The following is a 19,040-nucleotide window of genomic DNA, read 5'->3' on the forward strand; positions in this document are numbered from 1 at the left end:
GGCTAAATCCATGCATGCCCACTAATCTGAGAATAAGTGACAGATTATTTAATAATGGCTTCTGTGTTTGAAGCGTTTGTGATAAATCATGAAAATTGTCGTTTAGGTGTACAAAAAAGACAATCACTACAGGGTGGCATAGATTGCTATGTCTGATTTGAACTGACGTTCTTAGGGCTATCCATAGACTCTAGAGTTTTTTTGTGTAGCTGTCATAATGAGGAAATTTTGAGTAACTTTCCAAATATTTGGATTCTGTCGATAGGCTCTCTCTGGAATAAACATGGACACGGTGAGAGACATTAATACATTCAACAAAAACGTGTGGGTTGCTGCAGGTCTTTATTGAATATTTTTGCTTATATGAGTGGGAGGTGTGACGGGAGCAATAGAAATGAACCAGAATACTTTTCATTTTGAGGTTTATTGTCTGAGAGACATCAAGTGCCTTATGAAAAAAGAAAAGACAGAGAGAGGGCGAGAATAGAAAAATGAAAAATTGGCATTGGTGATAGCGATAAAAAATATAAAATCAAATAAATGTGCAATAAGTTGTCTTATTACCTAATGTACGAATGAGGGGAGAATATGAGTTGAAGTGAGCAGGTTTTGTGGTTTCAAAAAGAATCCCAGCTGTGTGAAGTTACAGGGTAATAGTTCCATGGTATTATACTTCTACTTGTGTCCCCAGTGTGAAACTGTGTTCTAAACAACCTTGTGAATATAGCCTCTGTTGGGGTCTTCACTGAGTCTCTATGTATTGTGAATCTAAACTGCAGAGCTTGAATTTCAGTTGAATAACACTAGTAATCAAAAAGGACCTTAGTAGTTATTTCCGATGCTAATTATATGGGGTAATGAATGATTCTTCAAATAATGCCAAAGATAAGGTTATTTATAAAGCATTTGTGCTCTAAACGTATATAAGAAGAGTCTTAGCTTAGATAAGTGTATGGATAATAAATATACCTAGTTCTTCATGAAGATGATCTTCTACTATTCAACATCATCCTTATTAAGGCATTGGTGGTGGACATTAAACTAAATTGACTTAGTCTATCAGCAGGTGCCTTAATCTAAAGCGATTCACAGTGAAATTAAGATACAAGGAACAGGCAGAGGTTAGACATCGCTACCTCCAGAGACAGTTGACATTGGGGTTAAAAAATCCCAATATGCTAACCATTATACTGCCTTCTATCAAGAATGATTATATGGCTCTGAGTTTGGACACTGTGAACTCAGTGGAGGTGGTGGATAAATATAAGGCAACATGACATTGATTATCCCACCTGACTGTATACCGGTAATATGCTTGCTGAGTAGGCAACATAAGAAAATGCACAAAAGTTAAGACTTGCTGGGTAGTCTACTTATGAGCGAAGAACCGGTGATAAGAACTTTGAGGTAATTTCCCATAATGCATTTCGTACAGGCATAGATATGAAAGCTTCATTCATCAAACCTCCCAAAGCAGTTGTTTTAACCTTGCTCTTGACAAGGGATGGGAGTAACCTGCAGAATAAATTATTACTTTTTAAGATGTAACTATTATTTTTAGTAATATTGTTTCAGCAGTTTGAATGAGGTGAACCTCTATGTATTATTCCATAGAAAAAAAAAGATAAGAACGAATAATATAGCCTTAGAATAACAATAGTCGAGCGCTGTTTGTAGCACTCATCTAATGACGTAGCCTGGATTATTTTCTCTATTGGTGCACATTAAATTGTGGAGATGCGCAGCAAATGCGCAGTCAAATGTCCACCGCCAGTACGCAGTGAGCGAGCGACGGGGGAGCCACGGAGTGAAGCCGCAGCTCACAGACAGTCTGCAACAGAGTGGTTAGCTCCGTTGGCTGGTATCAAACAGCACACATTAGAGACATGTACGGTCGAAGTAGGAGATACAAAAATAAGAAAACGATCGTGTAGAATTTTCCGCATAGGGTTTGCTCTACGAATGCCTCGTAGTGCAAAGGACCAGAGGACTCTGTTAGCAGGAGCTAACGTTGGCTAGCCAGCTAATGTTTTGTAGCCAAGTGACTTACCGATGCAATGGTGAGTAGCGTTAGCTGTCTTCTTTCCCCAGCGCTTTGCCTAAACGTTTAGTGAATGGTTCGTTTGACATGTGCCGGTTGTCAGCCGGTATGAGGCCGGTAGTCATCCCATCATTGATCCACTGTGGTGGGGTTCTGTATTGTATGCTAAAGTCCATCCATACCATACCTCTACGACCTGACCCGAGCCCAGATTTGTCACCCCATGTCCCGGCTGGACTTCTTCAGCCTGGTCCACACTACTGTAGCAGATCAAAATACAATACAAACTCACACCATGCTGTTAACATCGCGTTTCCTAAACTTTGTTTACCCGATGTAGAGTTTTCACGAGATGGCAGAAATGTTTCTCGTCCACGAACATTATAAAGCCATACAATTGTAGTTACTGCTGGAAAACAGCTTGATGCTTGCTTTTTATTGCAGCCCTTTTTGCATTAGTTGTTCAACTTCACTAGACTTCATTGACTGTCAGGTGCCATTGGCTAAAATGTGTTTTACTTAGAAATGTATAAGATACGTTGTACTTAAACACTACAATCTATTGTTCATTTGGTTAAAATATATAGTAAAATATTAAATATATAGCATTGTGTTACCATCATTTGCGCATGGTGACGCATGCACAATGTTGGTTTACTTTTAGTGTACTTCTTCATTCTTAATCTTCAAACCACCGCAATATATATAGGTCATCTTTTTCCGGGTTTCTAATGCGATGATATTCATGTCCACCCTTTTGAATTCAGAAATCTCAGCGTACTGGTGTATTTATCCTACCACACTACACTACTACCCAAATAGGGGTTATAACGCAGTAATTGTTCACTGTAACAGTCCCGCTTGTAGCATGGGTTGCAATTTAAATATATTGTCTATTTCAATGCAATGCCGTTTTTTTGTGGCTAGTAATGGTCGTTATACTTATGTCTGTAGACAGTCTTCAACTTCAAGTGTTGTCCTAATCATAAAACGTATGCTGTCAGAAGCTTCTGTGGGTCAAGTGTTATGAGTCAGTGCATGAATGTATGTGTGATGTTACTGTTTATTTTGTTTAGTCACACTGTATGGTTAGTCAAGTAAAAAAAAACGATAGTCAAAAATGCTCCTACAATGCATATTTTATGTTATTATATTTATATATTCCGTTTTGAGATGCAGCGTTTCAAAAGGAATCAGGTGATGATAATCAAGAAATGTATCTAGCAAGTTCCTATTGATGCACATTAATGACAGTTGACAGTTAAGATAAGAACTTTATTTCATCCAATACATGGGAAATTAACTTGTTATGTTATAATGGAGGAAAGCGAGAGCAAAACTATCCATGTTCATCTCCAAATTGTCTGTGTGTTTGTCAAGATCAGATAGCTGCGCTTGTTGCCACGGGCGATGGTTTCACTTCACGCTTTTGACAACCAATCTAAAGCCTAGCCATCATTTATTTAAACTGAGGCTGGTTTGGTTGCCTTTCTAACAGCCCTTTTGCATTAGTTGTTCAACTTCACTAGGCTTCATTGACTGTCAGGTGCCATAGGCTAAAATGTGTTTTACTTAGAAATGTATAAGATATTCAACGTTATACTTAAACACTACAATCTATTGTTCAATTGGTTTTAAGAAAAGATATAGCATTGTATTCCCATAACTTGCGCATGGTGACACAGGCACTTGTTGCTTTACTTTTAGAGTACTTCTTCATTCTTAATCTCCAAACCACCGCAATATAAATAGGTAATCTTTTTCCGGGTTTCAATTCTACATTAAGTGCAAAAACGTAAATTAGGCTCTTAAGGTAACTGAAAAGCATTGGTTCAAACAAAGTAATTTTTTTTTTTTTTTTTTTGACTATTAACCATGACCTGTGTACATTCCCCTGAAAGGCCTCCAGGTGTGTCCCCGATGATGTAAGGCGTCCCCGGCTATAACACCAAGATGAGTGAAGTCCAGGCCACGGTGGAGTTCGCTGTGGAGCTCCACAAGTTCTACAACGTGGACCTGTTCCAGAGAGGGCAAGTATTCAGCATTTTCGTTTTTCTCTGTGTTCTCTGAACATGGTGTGTGTGCATGTGAGATTTTGCCATTTCAGAGATAATGTGAAGGATGATGTTCAATTGTGGTGATGGTAGTACACACAAACTCGTATTCCCATATGTTTTCCCTAAGAGAGTAAAAGCTGTCCAACCTGTGTGTACACATCCTGCACACCGTCTGGCCAATTCCACTGGAAGACAAATATTTACCTGGTTCTTTTGTAACTGTTTCTGACCCTATTAAATCTGGCCTCTTTCGCTTTGAACTTGATGTTTTAAATAGGTGCAAGTTTTTAGAGGAGGTTAAACAATACCAAAGCTACTCTTTTTTTTTTTGGGTCAACAACGCTGCAGTTTCAGTTGGGGTGTGAGACATTTACTTGTCCAACCAGCTACTTTGTGTCCTCGGTATGAATCGGTCGTACAGGAAATGAGTTGGTGTACAGACTGGAATGGATAGGCATGTTTCCTGTTCTGGTCCTACCCCCGCCCATCGTTTGCTGTTCATGTATTTAGTTGAGTCAAATGAATATATTGCACTTCTGTCAATGTTTGTCAGGTATTCTTTGGTTGGGCTGTGTTGGCTAGGAGCCGGTGGCATTAGGCCGTGACAGGCAATGCCAGTTTATTGTTCCCCCAATGTGTTCACCGTATCAACAGAAAAAGGGTCTAGAAAGAAACGGGACCAGGCCATAGCAGGGCGTTTAACCTTTATGCCACATTGCGGCTGGATATGCTATCACTACAAAGTAACCTGGTAGTGGAGGGCTAATTCGAGCTCTCTGCGCTCATCAATGCTTCAGGAGATCAGGTTTACTACATGAGTGACTGTGAGAGAAAACGTGTATTACTTATTCATCAACGACGGAGGTTGCCTTTCCACAGTGCTTTATCTCGCAGCCCTGCACGTTCCTACAGCCTTACCCGGGGTTCTCGGCCGAGCTGAGATGGTCTGCTCTGGAAATGCGCTTCACTGTGTAATGACGGCTCTCACGTTTACGGTTGACCTGTTTTTTTTCCATGTAGGTTCTACCAGATCCGGGCCAGTATGAAGGTCCCTCCTCGGGTCCCAAACAAAGTAGAAGCCAGTCTGCTCCACCCGGCAGGTTAGTGCCCGGCTGCCCGCGCCTCTAGCGCTGCTCGATTATGGAAAAAATCATAATCCCGATTATTTTGGTCAATACTGAAATCATGATTATTCAAACGATTATTTTTGAGTTTGAAAACATGATGTGTTTATTCAGCATGTCTCTCCCAAAAATAACTTTGTAGTTGAGAACTTTAGAAAAATGTCGCCTTAAAAAAAATGCACGAAATGGTCAAAAAAGAAAATGTTCCAAACTAAAATAATCTACAGATATGTATTCAGCTGTTCTGCCCTTTCTATAAAACATAAAATAAAAATAAATAAAAATGGATTAATCGCATCCTATCCCTACGCGCCTCCATATTTAGTTGCCTCATCTAAAGAAAAACCGATAAGCCTGTCCAATATTTTCCCCAACGTGATGTTCTGTTGTTGTGCAGATCATTCCTTTTCACGGTACACCAAAAAAATCTTCCTCGTCCCACAATCCTCCCTCTCATTAAGGATGTTTGGGTTCCAACATGTAAGGGCCCTTTTGTGTTAAAAACAGGATCAATTATTAACACGCGGCGTCGCCTCGTTTTACCCGAGCTGCTATCAACCCGGTATTAAACGCTTGCCTAATGGCACAGGAAAGGTGTTGACAGTGATTGGCACGGCGTTGCTTTATTCAGGGTGTTCTATTGGCAGCGAGCCCTCTGGGCCTTATCTCACAAGCCTGTCCTTGTTCTCCGCATTTCTCGGCGGCCTGGTGCTCGCGTCTCATCCCCTTGTGGGAAGAGAGCTCTGCTGCTTCAGTAGCTCAAAGTCTGTTTCTCTGCCACCACAAACAATCACACCATGGCCACCAGTTGGATCAAGAGAAGGAAACGTGACTAAGCCCTGCAAATAACATTTATTTATTGTATCCATGCAAGGGTTTGAGTTGTGCAACGTAGAATTGCATGAATGTATGAACTTCGTATTCAGACTATTAAGCGGAAAAATCTTGATAACAATACCATGATATCTTTTAACCGATGCATATAAAGTATATGGCTCTGTGGCTTACACACGGTTGAAATAAAGAGTAATCCTTCCCTATGCATACAATCATGTTGATTTTGAGGTTTATCCAGTGCCAAGTGCCAACTAATGTTCTACCCACAGGTTGGGTTTCCCAAGACAGCTAAACCAGGGCTTAGTTAGTCATGTCCGCCTGTCTTTGTTCCCTGGTGCCTAGGCTCCGATCTGGCCTTCCCAGCCTCAGTCCAGGAGGACGTCATCAGCAGCAGGACCTATCAGATCCTGTACAAGAACGAGGAGGTGGCGGTGAACGACGTTCTCCTCTTCAAAGTCATGATGCTGTTGGACGAGAAGAAGGTATGCATCGCAAGGGCAGAGGAGGGGCTCCAGCTTCCTCTTCAATCCTCAGCTTTCATTTCTTAAAGGAGTGATATTATGCCACCAGGTAGGAGTGTGATTAGCCGCTACAAGCCGTTTGAAAAATGTACCATTTCCTGCGTTTTAGTGACCTCACTAGTGGCGTCCAGTGTCCACCTAGATGTATGCTTGATAGATCTGTCTACCAGCCTACCCAGTGGACTGTGGAAAATGTTGCTTATCCATCCGTCATACATCTAGGTGGACAGTGCACCACTTGTCATGCCCCTAAAAACAGGAGAAGGCAGCCGTTTGAGATTCAAACTGCTTGTAATGGCTAATGACACTCACTGGCATACGAACACCCCTTTTCACTGGCCTAAGATTTGTCCATTGTTCCATCATAAGGTCGAGGAGTCCCTCAATGAAATGGATTTCCAAATCGTCCTGGAGTTGTTCTTCACAGATGGGGACTACAGGTATGCGTCGCCAAGATGTTCATGATGTTCATGATGTACCCTCTTCCATGATGGAAGAGGGTAGGTTGCGAAGGATGGCCGTGCTCTTTCCTGATCATTCCTTTCCTCTCCGCCCGTAGTTCAGAGGACCAGAGCTCTCTCCAGAGCATCAGCAGTCGCGTTCTTCGTTTGCACTTTAGCCTCCAGAAAGGCATCCACCAGCAGGTCAACATCATGTTCGACTACTTCCACCTGTCGGTCATCTCCATGACGATCCACGCCTCCCTGGTCGCCCTGCACCAGCCCTTGATCAGGTGGGCGAACGCCGACGACGGGACGGCGCTTCACCCCCATGTCGTCTGACCCTCACTCGCGCCGTGTGCTCTCGTCTACCTGTTAACCCCTGGGTCTCCTTCTGTCTGTGCTAGTTTCCCAAGGCCGGTGAAAACCACATGGCTGAACCGGAACGCTCCGGCACAGAGCAAGGACTCTGTGGTCCCCAACCTGGAGAGCGTTGTGTTCGGGAGCAGCTACGTGAAGCAGGTGTCTCCAGACGTAAGCCCGACTCAAACGGGGGTCTCTTCCTTGAGAAGCCCCTGTAAGCTGTCGCTTTCTAAAAAAGACTCGCTGCTCAATTTAAATCGAGCTGACTCTATTTAAAATGAGCCGAGTACCCATTTCTACCCAAGTCTGGTTGTATCACCGGCTATAATTAAGTGGCAGACCAAGACCTGTCGCACTTGGGCCTAAAAAAAAAAAATTGTTTGGTTCCGGTTTCCGACCGTCCCTGTCAATTTATGTGCGACCCAAATTATTTTATGAGCTTTAAAAGAAAAAAAAAAAGATTTTTTTTTTTGATGCAAACTATGATTACGTTTTGGTACAGACCCTCTTCATTCTGTACAAGGATGAGCGAATTTTCTCGTTTTTTAATGAAAACAACCTACCTATCATTCATTGCCGCTGGAAAAAATAAAATAAAAAAATAAAATAAATTCCCTACCTACCCATGACCTCAACTGACAACCAACAGGAACCAAACTTTTTTATTTTTTAGGCCATGCTAGCAGAACCAGTAGGAGCTTGGGTTGTTGTTGAGTTCGTAGTAGTAACAGTAATAGTAGTGTTAGTGCTAACACACTTTCAACAGCCACGCTGAGTGAGGCTGCTGACAGATAAATAGACAGAAAAATGATTAGGGCCCGCCATGATGGTATTTAGCCTCATGGGAGCACTGAGATGAGTGAGCCTCCGCTGAATGCTCCCGAGATTCACCGGAGCAGAACGGAGGCGATGTCTCTCATCATTCTGGAGTACTGGCTAATGGGCAGCTCGGGAATATGAACCCGCGGACAACTTTTCATTTGCTAAAGGGGATCGATGTGGAATCAACCACAAAGCATTCCAGCATGGAAAAATGGAGAAGAAAACATTGCAGTGAACGGCGGGCTAATGGTGTTTTGATTTGTAGCGCTCGCGTGGTAAAGACGCAGCGTTGCAGAGGGACACAAACCCTCAAACACAAGCCCGACGCGTCTCGTTTTTCATTCCGATGTTCTCCAATGTTCTTTGCATCTTTTTGGATGGAAAAAATATTTACAGACCGTAGTTAAAATGACGTAAAGGTCATTTAAAAATATTAGAACAGATACAGCTTGTCTTGTATCTGTTCTAATATGTCTTATTTAGTTAAAAAATAATAATAAAGCGGCCATATTAAATGACCGGCAGGTGACCCCATCCAGGTGAACAAAGCCGACATATTTGCAATAGATATCATTTCCTCCCCCCCCCCCCCCCCCAACCCGGTCTAACCGTGTCACCCCCCCCCCAACCCACAGGGCCGGACATTCCTGGTGTCTGAGCACTGTCTGCAGCACGCCCACAGTCTGCACCATAGTCTGTGTGCCAGCCTGCTGCTGGCCTACCAGGGCCTGTTCGGCTGCTTCACCTCCCTCACCAGGAACCTGCCCACCAACCACCGCATGGAGCTAGGTAGGGAGCACTCGGCCCTGTCGGGACCCGCTCGGGGGGCCACAGAAGCTGACCTTCCCCGTGGTCGGATGACGCCTGGAGGCTCTCGCAGAGCAGGGGTTAAATGTGATGCAGCAGAATGACATTTGGGTTATTTGATGTGTATTCCAGCATGTTGAAGAAATGCGTCTGCTTTTGTAAATTAGTTAAATCGACCTCCAAACAATGAATTTAATAATGCAATACTAATGGTCAGAAAGTGTTTTTTTTTTTTTTTTTTTGCATATTCATTTGCATATTGCACTTGCTGTCTTTATTTTGTAATTAGTTCCATAATTGTGCTGTGATTGTCCATGCTATGCAATTTGATGTGATGTTGTCAAGTGGCTAATTATCAGTGTCATTGTATTCTCAACCCCACCCATTAACCCGTTTTGTCCCTTGTCAGTAGCCCTCCACACCAATTAACCCATTCTAACTCAACGAGCTAATTATGATGAACTAATCCGAATCAACATCCAATTCTAGGTCTAAAACATTAAATTCTTAAATATTAATCAATGTCACCCCAGTGCACTGCTCACCCTACGTCTTAACCGCCTCGACGGCTCACTAAAATGTATTCCACGTGCGTGGACAGACATGATTAATCCATCCCAGAGTCTCAAGATAACAGCAGGAAGGTTAAACATGCCTATATGTGCAATCCCACTAGCCAAACCCAGCATGCAAGTCCTATATGAGCGCGTTCTCAGACGACCTTATCCCCGAAGCCAAAGGCACGTCTACATAGGTACGTTCAGACCCTCGCGGTTCCTCCACTCAAGCTGCCTTTGCCATTTCCTCCTCCCTTCCTTCCTTCCTACCTTCCTTCCTTTCCTCTACACTCTGAAGTATCCTTCTCCTTGTTAGCAGTCAGTCTCTTCTTCTGTAGACCCCCCCCCACCATTTTCCAACGACAACGTATACTTTTTTCGTCACTGGCTCCTGTGGCCTGGATGAACTCATCCTTCCTTTTCATGTTCAAAGATGGTCAGAGAGCCCCGTGCCCTGGGGTCTACTCCTTGCCTGTCTGTCTGTCTGTCTGTCTGTCTGTCTCTGTCTGTCTTCATACGTGTGCGCTGTCCTTCATCTGTGCCAGTGGGACGGCGCCCCTCTGGCACTGTGGACTTCTATAGCTTGTGCAGCCGTCCAGAGCAGTGTCTTCATGTCTTCATCATGGGGGGGTGGGGGGGGTGTGTTGTGGGTAGACTACCCCTGTAACGATCTTCTTCTCTCCGTAGAGGAACTTGACATAGAGGCCCGCCTGGCTCAGCTTTGTAAACAAATAGAGGTATGTTCTGATGTGTGCCGACCAGTCTTGTCTCTCGTGGTTTTTGCTGTTGTTTTGTCTCTGTAGTGCTTTCAATCGTTCTGGGTTGGGTCCCTTTTTTTTAATGAGGCAAAGGCAGTTGAGTGGGGGTGCGGGGGGCCTGTTTCATGATTAATAATAAGTAGGGACTTACTACCGCACTGTGTCTTTAAAGGGAAGCCCTCCGGACTGTTGACCTTAACAACCACTACACTCCATAATGATTATAGTTTCCTGTTATGTCCTACGTATAAACCTCACTCTCTCGTTCTCTCTCTCTTGGTTTTTCTCCGTCTCCCCCCCCCCCCCCCAACAGCAGAAGGTGCAGAGCCCTGACGAGCTGGCCGAGCTGGTGAACATGAACCTGGCCCAGCTCTGCTCCCTGCTCATGGCTCTCTGGGGCCAGTTCCTGGAGGTGGTGTCCCTGCAGGAGCACGTGTCGACCCTACTGGCCGCCGAGCACCACACTCTCCGAGTGAGCTCCACTCCTTCACGCACGCACGCACGCACGCACGCACGCACACGCTGCACTCTTCACTGACACACACAAACACACACACACACACACTAACACACACACACGCACGCACGCACTAACACACACACATGTACTAACATGTACTAACACACTACCACACACACACTACACTCACACACGCACTATGATCTACACTAACACACACACACTAACGCACGCACGCACGCACGCACACATTACACACAAAAATGTTGTCCCCATTCAAGGCCTCGCTTCTCTGTCTTGATTACCGTCAATCCCGGGGCAAGCTGTGAAGCTGGCCAAATTTATCTTTTGTCTCTGCATTTTTAACATTCTGCGATGCTTTGTCTGCAGGTTAGGCGGTTTGCCGAGGCTTTCTTTTGCCTTGAACATCCACGACAAACTGCGTTGGCCTACCAAGAACTACAGTGAGTTGTGCTGTCAAAACCCTCGACCCGCCCCTTGACAAGCCTGTACTGGTATCGAAGTGTCTACAGATGTTGATAACCATGAACTGGTTTGGCCCCCTCCCTCTTCTCCGTCTTCCCCCCCCCCCCCCCCCCCCCCTCAGTGCTCACAGCCACCAGCAGATGACAAACGCTATCAAAAGTTCAAGCTACTTCCTGTCCTTGCCACCACTTCCTGTTGAGTGCGCCGACTTGGATGGCGACGTCAGTTCCCTGCCAATCATCTTCGAGGACCGATATCTGGATTCCATCACGGAAGGTCAGACACGTAACAACCTAATGTCGTTCAACTCCATTGATTTCCCGACTCGAATAATAAATTGTACAAGGAACCCTCTAACCTGGTGCATAATAAAACATACGAATGTTTACAGCAAGAATTGACCCGCACACATGAATCATATCGGATCATTCAAACGAAGATTGATTTGATAAAAAAATAAGAGATTGCATAAACTTCTTCTTCTTCCTCTTTGTCTGCTCCTCCTCCTCCTTCTTCTTTGTCTGCTGCTTCTTCTTCTTCTTCTTCTTCTTCTTTGTCTGATCCTCCTCATCCTTCTTCTTCCTCTTCTTTGTCTTCTTCTTCTTCTTCTTTGTCTGCTCCTCATCCTTCTTTTACTTATTTTTTGTCTGCTTCTTCTTTGTCTGCTCCTCCTCCTCCTTCTTCTTCCTCTTCTTTGTCTGCTCCTCCTTCTTCCTCTTCTTTGTCTGCTTCCTCTTCTTTGTCTGCTCCTCCTCCTTCTTCTACTTCTCCTCCCTCATCTTCTTCTTCTTTGTCTGCTGCTCCTCCTCCTCCTCCCTCTTCCTCTTCCTCTTTCTCCTCCTCCTCTTCCTCCTCCAGACCGTGACGGGCCCTGGCTGGGCATGCCCGGCACGCGGAGGGGCTCCGTCTCCGGTGGAAGGGCGGACCGGTCCACCTCAAAGGACAGCGGGGGGGCCTCCGCGGCGTCTGCAGCCGTGTCCCCCACCTTCCCTCCCCCCGCCTGCGACACGGGCCACGCCCCCATGGACACCACCTGGCCGGACAGCTGTGAGCCCCCGCCCAAGTCCAAGGGCAAGTCCGTGAAGCTGAAGAGGAACTCCAAGACGGAGAGCACCACGAAGAAGCTCATCCGCCAGGGCTCCAAGGACTCTGTGGTCCTGGTGGGCTACAAGAACCTGCAGGCGCCGTACGCCGCGGACCCCGCCGCCGCCAGGCCCAAGGGGGGGGAGGCGCCGACCAATCCGGAGAGCGACCGCGACGCCTCGACGACGGGGGACACGGGCGCCCACTCGAGGACTGCGGCGAACAGCGCTCTGGCGAACAGTTGCGCTGCTGCCATGGCGACGGACCCCGGACAGAGTGCCTACGACGCGCTGGTGGAGGACAGCCTGGCCGCCGCCGCCGCCTACCAGAAAGGCTACGCGAAGAACCTCGCCGGCGCGGACGCGCGACAAAGGCCCGAGCCCGGACCCGGGGCCCCCACCCCGGTCCAGAACCCGCCGCAGAAGCCCGCGGGGGTCCGGCACATTGAGGTGAAGCCCAGCGGCAACGACCCGTTCCAGGGGGACAAAGTGACGGTTCTGCTCCCCCACTGGTCCGCCGGGCCCGCCCCCAGCGGAGCCTTCCCCGAGACCCCCCAGACGAGCCTCTCGGTGCGGCCGGCCCGCTCCGGTCCGTCGGTCCAGCTGCAGGTCCAGGGCGACTGCATCCGTCTCCCGGACGGCGGACTCCCGTACGCCTCCAAGCGCCTGTCGGACTCGGGCATCGACAGTGAGCCCTGCTCCCTGGCCGCCCTCCAGGCCCAGGGCGTCCTGGGTTGTTCTGGGCTGGCGGCGGTCGACGCCGAAGGGGGCCCCCAGGGGGTCATCATGAGCCCCGCGCCGGACCCTGCCCAGAGGACCAGCGGGGGCGCAGGGGGTCTTTTCCCAGAAGGCGCCGGGGCGGTCAGGGGAGCGCAGTCCTCGCTGACGTCCATCAACTCCCTGCCCTCAGACGACGACGGCGAGGAGGGCTGCGCCAGAGGCCCCCCGGGGCCCGAGGTGTTGGGGAGGAAGCCCAGCGTGGTGGTGCAGGAGCAGAGCGTGGCCTTCTCCGGGGACGGCGCCAGCCGACCCGCCGTCGCCGCGGCGCTGCGTTGCCCCCTGCCCCCGGCGGCGCGACGTCCCCCGGGCTCCGGCGCTTCTCCCCCTCCCCCGGCGACCGCCGCCCCCGAGCCGGGAGACCTGGACCCCGGCTCCGTCGGCGTCGACTTGGCGCCAGCGCCGGGGCCGGCCAGAGAGGGCGCCCCCCCCCCCGCCCACGGCCTGCCCCTCCAGCGCCTCGGCCACCACCACCAGCAGCACGGACGCGGTGAAGCGCGGCCTGGTGGAGAACTACTTCGGCTCGCGCTCCAGCACCGACGTGTCGGAGATCAGCCCCCTGGAGACGTCGGGCGCCACCCTGGGCGTCCAGACGGCCGCCGCCGCCGCCACACGCAGCGCTGGAGACGGCTGTGAAGCCGTGGTCAACAACAACAACGAGGAGGAGGACGACGACGACGACGACGACGACGACGACGAAGAGGAGCACGAGAGTATCCAGAACGGCTTCTACGAGGAGGGGGACGGGTACGGCTTCGCCAACGGGGTCGCCACGGCGGCGGAGGAGGAGGAGGAGGAGGAGGAGGAGGAGGAGAGGAGGACGGAGATCGGCGCCGTCACCCAGGAGACGCGCCTCCTGCTGGAGCAGCTGAGGATGGGCTACCTCCAGGAGCCCCAGGAGATGGAGCAGGCCCCCATCTGCCCCAGTCTCCCCGCGCCGGCCGGCCGCGGCGGCGGCGGCGGCGGCGGTGGCGGCGGCAGCAGCGGCCGGGGGCGGGCGGCCGGTGCCTCAGTGTCGGCCTCCTCCAGCCTGCACTGGTACCAGAGCGCCCCCGCAGCCCAGATGAAAGCGTGAGTAAAAGATGCACCTCACCCGGGGGAAATAAAGGGGCTCACCAAAACACAATAATGCAGACCGTAATGAGGTAAGTGACGATGTGGTACAAATTTGATTTTAATCCCAAAAAATATATTGCCGTTCACATAAAAGTTAGCTGTCCTTAAATGTGAACCAAAATTGATGACACTGGAAATTAACTTTTTTATAAAGTGTTTATTGTGCCGTAAAAAATATATTGGAAAATGCCCAGGAAAGACGGCATGTTAACATCCCCTTGTTACTGTAACCGCCCCCCCCTTCCCCCCCCCCCCCCCCCCCCCCCGTCACGTTTCCCATGATGGAAAAGGGGAGATACAGTTCAGATCTCCTTCTCCCCATCAGCCGTTCGATCCCCTCTCTGCCTCCCAGAGACCCCTCTCCTATAATTCCCCTGCTCCATTTTCCACCTGCACTATTTCTCCTTTTTTTCCCCCCCGGGTCGTACCGCTCTGGGTTTGCTCGGACGTACGTACCACTCGGATGTACGACTGTCGGCCCTTTGTTCTTTTTTCCGCGGTAGCTTCATCAAAGCCAAGGAGGACATGAAGCAGCTGAGGTTGCCCGGCTTCCTGTACAGCGAGATCCCCCAGCTGGCGTCCACCGTGCCCTACTTCAGCCTGGAGGAGGACGAGAGCTGCGACGAGGGCATCCACCTCATCGTCTGCGTCCACGGCCTGGACGGTAGGAGCGCTCCCCCCTTTTTTTTTGGACGCTCTGCACCTTCTGGCTCGGGAGGCCGGTGCGAGTGCGACGTTGACGTAGCCTGGCTACTGCCAGACCAAGCAAATGGCCGCAGCCTCCCCAGACCAAGCTCAATCTACGATTGAGCTTGGTCTGGGGGAGGCTCCTGTCATTTTCTTCAGCACAAGAGGCGTGATCGACAAGCCTAGCCCAGACTCTGTACGAGATTGGCTGCTTGCCGTCGCTTTCCTGTCGTCATTGTGTCAAACCAGCCAATAGCGCGCCAGGGGGAGATGCCAGCTTGGTGATTGGCTCCCCGTGAAAGCGTATCGGAAGCAGAAAGAAATGTGTCGCTCTTCGCCAGACCCTTCTGCAAAGGCGTATTCAAATCGCCGGCAGAACGGGCTGGGGGTACCCAGTCTAACGTTGACGTCTATCCGGTGTGTGTGTGTGTCTGTGTCTGTGTCTGTGCGCAGGCAACAGTGCCGACCTGAGACTAGTGAAGACTTACCTGGAGCTGGGGCTGCCGGGATGCCGGATCGACTTCCTGATGTCTGAGAGGAACCAGGTAACGCGGCCGGCCTCAGAGGAGACACCCGCTGGTTCTTATTTCTGCGTGGGCTGTGACGATGTTGTGCTCCGCAGGTTTTTGTTCATGTTTGCTTCTTCCGTTTTTCTTCCGCTAAATCTGTACTTCCACAGAATGACACCTTTGCTGACTTTGAGTCCATGACAGACCGGTTGCTGGATGAAATAGTCCAGTACATCCAGTTATATAATCTCACAGTGTCAAAAATAAGGTGAGCGCTGCTATTGATTTCCATGAAAACCTCGCCAAATTCTAACATTGAACAGCAGTCGTCTGAAAATAACACATTTCCTTTTTTTGTAGCGTAGTACCGTTTTTATTATTTTTTTTCCTATTGCTGATTTTCTTTCTTTTTTTTAACCATACCGTCTTGTAAATATATCTGTAAACAATGCCCCCTGGTGGCAGATCTTAAATCACACAATTCCATGCACACGTTTTCTTACATTTCAATACATGACACACACGCATGTTGATATACAAGATTCTGTTTTTGCCAAACCCAGTTGAAACCTCTTTGTGCTTTCGTTATTTAACATTTGTTTGCAATCGTCATGTTGTTGTGTTTGTTGTGTTCCAGCTTCGTCGGCCACTCCTTGGGGAACCTGATTGTGCGGTCGGTGCTGACCAGGCCCAGGTTCAAGTGTTACCTGAGCAAACTGCACACCTTCCTGTCCCTGTCCGGACCTCACCTGGGCACCTTGTACAACAGCTCGGCCCTGGTCAACACCGGTGAGTAGCCGCATCCATGGAGTTCATCTCCGCCTGATTCATTCATTAAAGGGCCCCTTTTAAGCCTACCAGTTGGTACGGTCCAAAGGGTAGGCTTTAAGACGGAACTGGACTCTCCCGCCTAGACTCGATTTTGATATGGCTTGTTATGGTTAATCAGCATCAAAACTTCACAGCCCATCAATTATTTATTGGAATAAATTAATATAGAGATGATGGATGGAGTGTGATATGTGAAAGACATGCATTCATTATTTTTATATTGTGATTGTACTTATTATTGCTTTTCTGTTGTAACTATGCTCCATCTCAGGCCTATGGTTCATGCAGAAGTGGAAGAAGTCGGGTTCTCTCCTGCAGCTGACCTGCCGGGACCACTCGGACCCCCGGCAGACTTTCCTCTACAAGCTCAGCAAGAAGTCTGGTAGGCTCAGCGTTGAACTCTGTCCCTCTGGTGCTCCTGAGCAGTTGACATCGGATTTAACGCCAAAAAAAAAAGGGCAATCAGCAAATCGATACCAATGAGTTCTTCCCGGTACAGGTCTGCAGTTCTTCAAGAACGTGGTGCTGGTGGGGTCTCTGCAGGACCGCTACGTTCCATATCATTCTGCTCGCATAGAGATGTGCAAAACCGCACTCAAGGACAAACAGACAGGTGAGTCAGCGCACAGCTTGTGTGCATGTTTGTGTGTGTGTGTGTGTGCATTCTTCAATATGAAATGATTATGCAGGTGCATGTCTTAACGTGTCGTACTGGAATACTGATGCAATGGCATGCTAGAGCAGGATGCTTGCAGTGCGTTTGGTAGTTATTGTACATTTGCATTAGAGATTTAGTATAGTCTGTTTTGGTTCTACAATCGACTCTTGACACCCTGTTCCTTCATGCATTCCAACTTCCCCAATTATAAAAAGTCCCCCTTCCTCAGTCTGATAGTTGCAGCCATCAAACGGCATGTGCTGTATTGTATTGTATTCCACTCCTCTCTGACACACAATGAATCACAGGACAATCAATGGTTCTGCCTTGTGTTCTCCGCCTTGCCGCCGCCACCATAGGTTCTGTGTACGCGGAGATGATCGAGAACCTGCTGCTGCCCGTGCTTCAGAACAAAGAGTGCAACCTGGTGCGCTACGATGTCATCCACGCCCTGCCCAACACGGCCAACTCCCTGATTGGTCGAGCCGCCCACATCGCAGTGTTGGACTCTGAGATCTTCCTGGAGAAGTTCTTCCTGGTCGTGGGCCTCAAGTTCTTTCAGTAGAGGAGCAATCGGTCACGTGACTGTGTCGAGAAGGGGGGGAATTCTACCAACAGGAACTTTGAGTTGGTTCCTCTGCTTGATTCTGGTCATCTTTAACGTGTTATTTTCTTTTCTTTTTTTTGTATATGCATATACTTCCCTTCGGAAGACACTTGGGCATCACATTCTCATGTGTCACGTAACTAATTACTTTTTATCAAAGTGTCTTTATTTTCCCATGTTTTAATTGGTAAATATGGAGTTTGCCATTCTGTATTTCTTTTTACTGCCAGTTGTTTTGCAGGATTCTTGTTTTTTGTTGGGATGAATTAAGGGTGGGGGGGGGGGGGTTTGGTCGGCAGGTCATTTCAAACATCACATGGTATATTTTAACTGTTATTTATGTGTTATTTTGTGGACTTCACCGACTTCCATACCGACATTTTAATTTTGGTGCTGAACTGGAAATATAGCTGCTACAATTGAAATGGATGTTTTTGGTAAAGCGTTCCAAGTAGAAATCCGCACATCTTTGCGTCAACGTCTTTTTCCACAGATTTTAACAACACTCTGCGTTCATTTGCACCACAATTGCATTTTACAAGATTTTGTACTGAGAATGATCATTTGTAATATTTTACTTTTTTATATCAACTATATCATCGTGTAACATAGTTTTTAAAGTTAACCTGGCAGTGGCATTGGTGTTCTACTATTTCACGTTCGTTGCCATTGCTGGATTCTGCACAGTTGTCCAACCTGGTGTTGGGAGGTGTAAGCTTTGCCTAAAAATCAACAGTTTGTCTTTGTTTTTTACAGGGGGTTGCAAGCATTGGTCCTAAGTGAGGGGGAAAAAAGCACATGTTGGTTATTTAAATGTATTGAGTAATTGAAAGTATTCGGTTAGTATCATTTGGGTATTATTTATGTGTTTTGAATTGGAAGGTATTGAATTAAAAAAAAATGATGTTTCTTGGTAATTAGTTCATATATGTATCATCAACCACCCTTGACATTAAATATGCATATTATTAAGAATTCACTGTATTGCTGTTTTTACTTACTGTTTTTACTTGACCAAATAAGAAAATCTCTTACGGATCATATTTTAATTTGTGGCATTGAATAATATAAACTGACTTTATAAAATATGCATATAATATAAAATACATTGAAGATACTGCATCACAATTAGCAATATTACAAACAGAGCGATGAGTCATATGTTCTCAAGTTCTCGTTGAAACGACACATTTTACCCAACCGACATACTCACTGACTGACTCATCGTGCTTTCATTTCGAGTGGATCTAAATTTGGAAAGAGGGACGGATGGGGGGGCTGCCCCGTCTGTCTGATTTAAAAACTGGATCCCCGAAAACAAGGGGCGCCCTTTGTGAGCTGCCAAATGAAACTCCCACAGCACCCCCTCTTTCCCCGCGTCCCGAGTCTCCCAATGCACCGACTAGTAAAGGCCGTTTGGAGAAGGGTGGTGTGGGGTGACTTCATGTGGGTCCCAGTCCAGCAAAGGGCCTAATTTACATACACTGGCTGATCGAAAGA

The 19,040-nt window shown here is 47.7% G+C and overlaps 1 protein-coding gene across 1 annotated transcript; it reads left to right on the forward strand.

Moving 5' to 3' along the window:
* Positions 1–1,750: 1,750 nt before the first annotated feature.
* On the forward strand, positions 1,751–18,515 carry fam135a (family with sequence similarity 135 member A). Its single transcript, XM_060072865.1, has 22 exons — positions 1,751–2,060; positions 3,943–4,071; positions 5,119–5,198; positions 6,402–6,541; positions 6,950–7,020; positions 7,140–7,313; positions 7,428–7,554; positions 8,841–8,994; positions 9,689–9,766; positions 10,257–10,306; positions 10,641–10,799; positions 11,178–11,251; positions 11,395–11,549; positions 12,132–13,516; positions 13,551–14,203; positions 14,752–14,912; positions 15,389–15,480; positions 15,615–15,712; positions 16,082–16,233; positions 16,547–16,657; positions 16,775–16,888; positions 17,293–18,515. Exons 2-22 carry the CDS (start codon positions 3,995–3,997, stop codon positions 17,496–17,498), a joined length of 4,311 nt encoding a protein of 1,436 aa, XP_059928848.1. The 5' UTR covers positions 1,751–2,060; positions 3,943–3,994; the 3' UTR covers positions 17,499–18,515.
* The last annotated feature ends 525 nt before the right edge of the window (positions 18,516–19,040 follow it).

The sequence above is a fragment of the Gadus macrocephalus genome, chromosome 15 (assembly GCF_031168955.1).
Source record: "Gadus macrocephalus chromosome 15, ASM3116895v1".
Classification (NCBI taxonomy): Eukaryota; Metazoa; Chordata; class Actinopteri; order Gadiformes; family Gadidae; genus Gadus; species Gadus macrocephalus.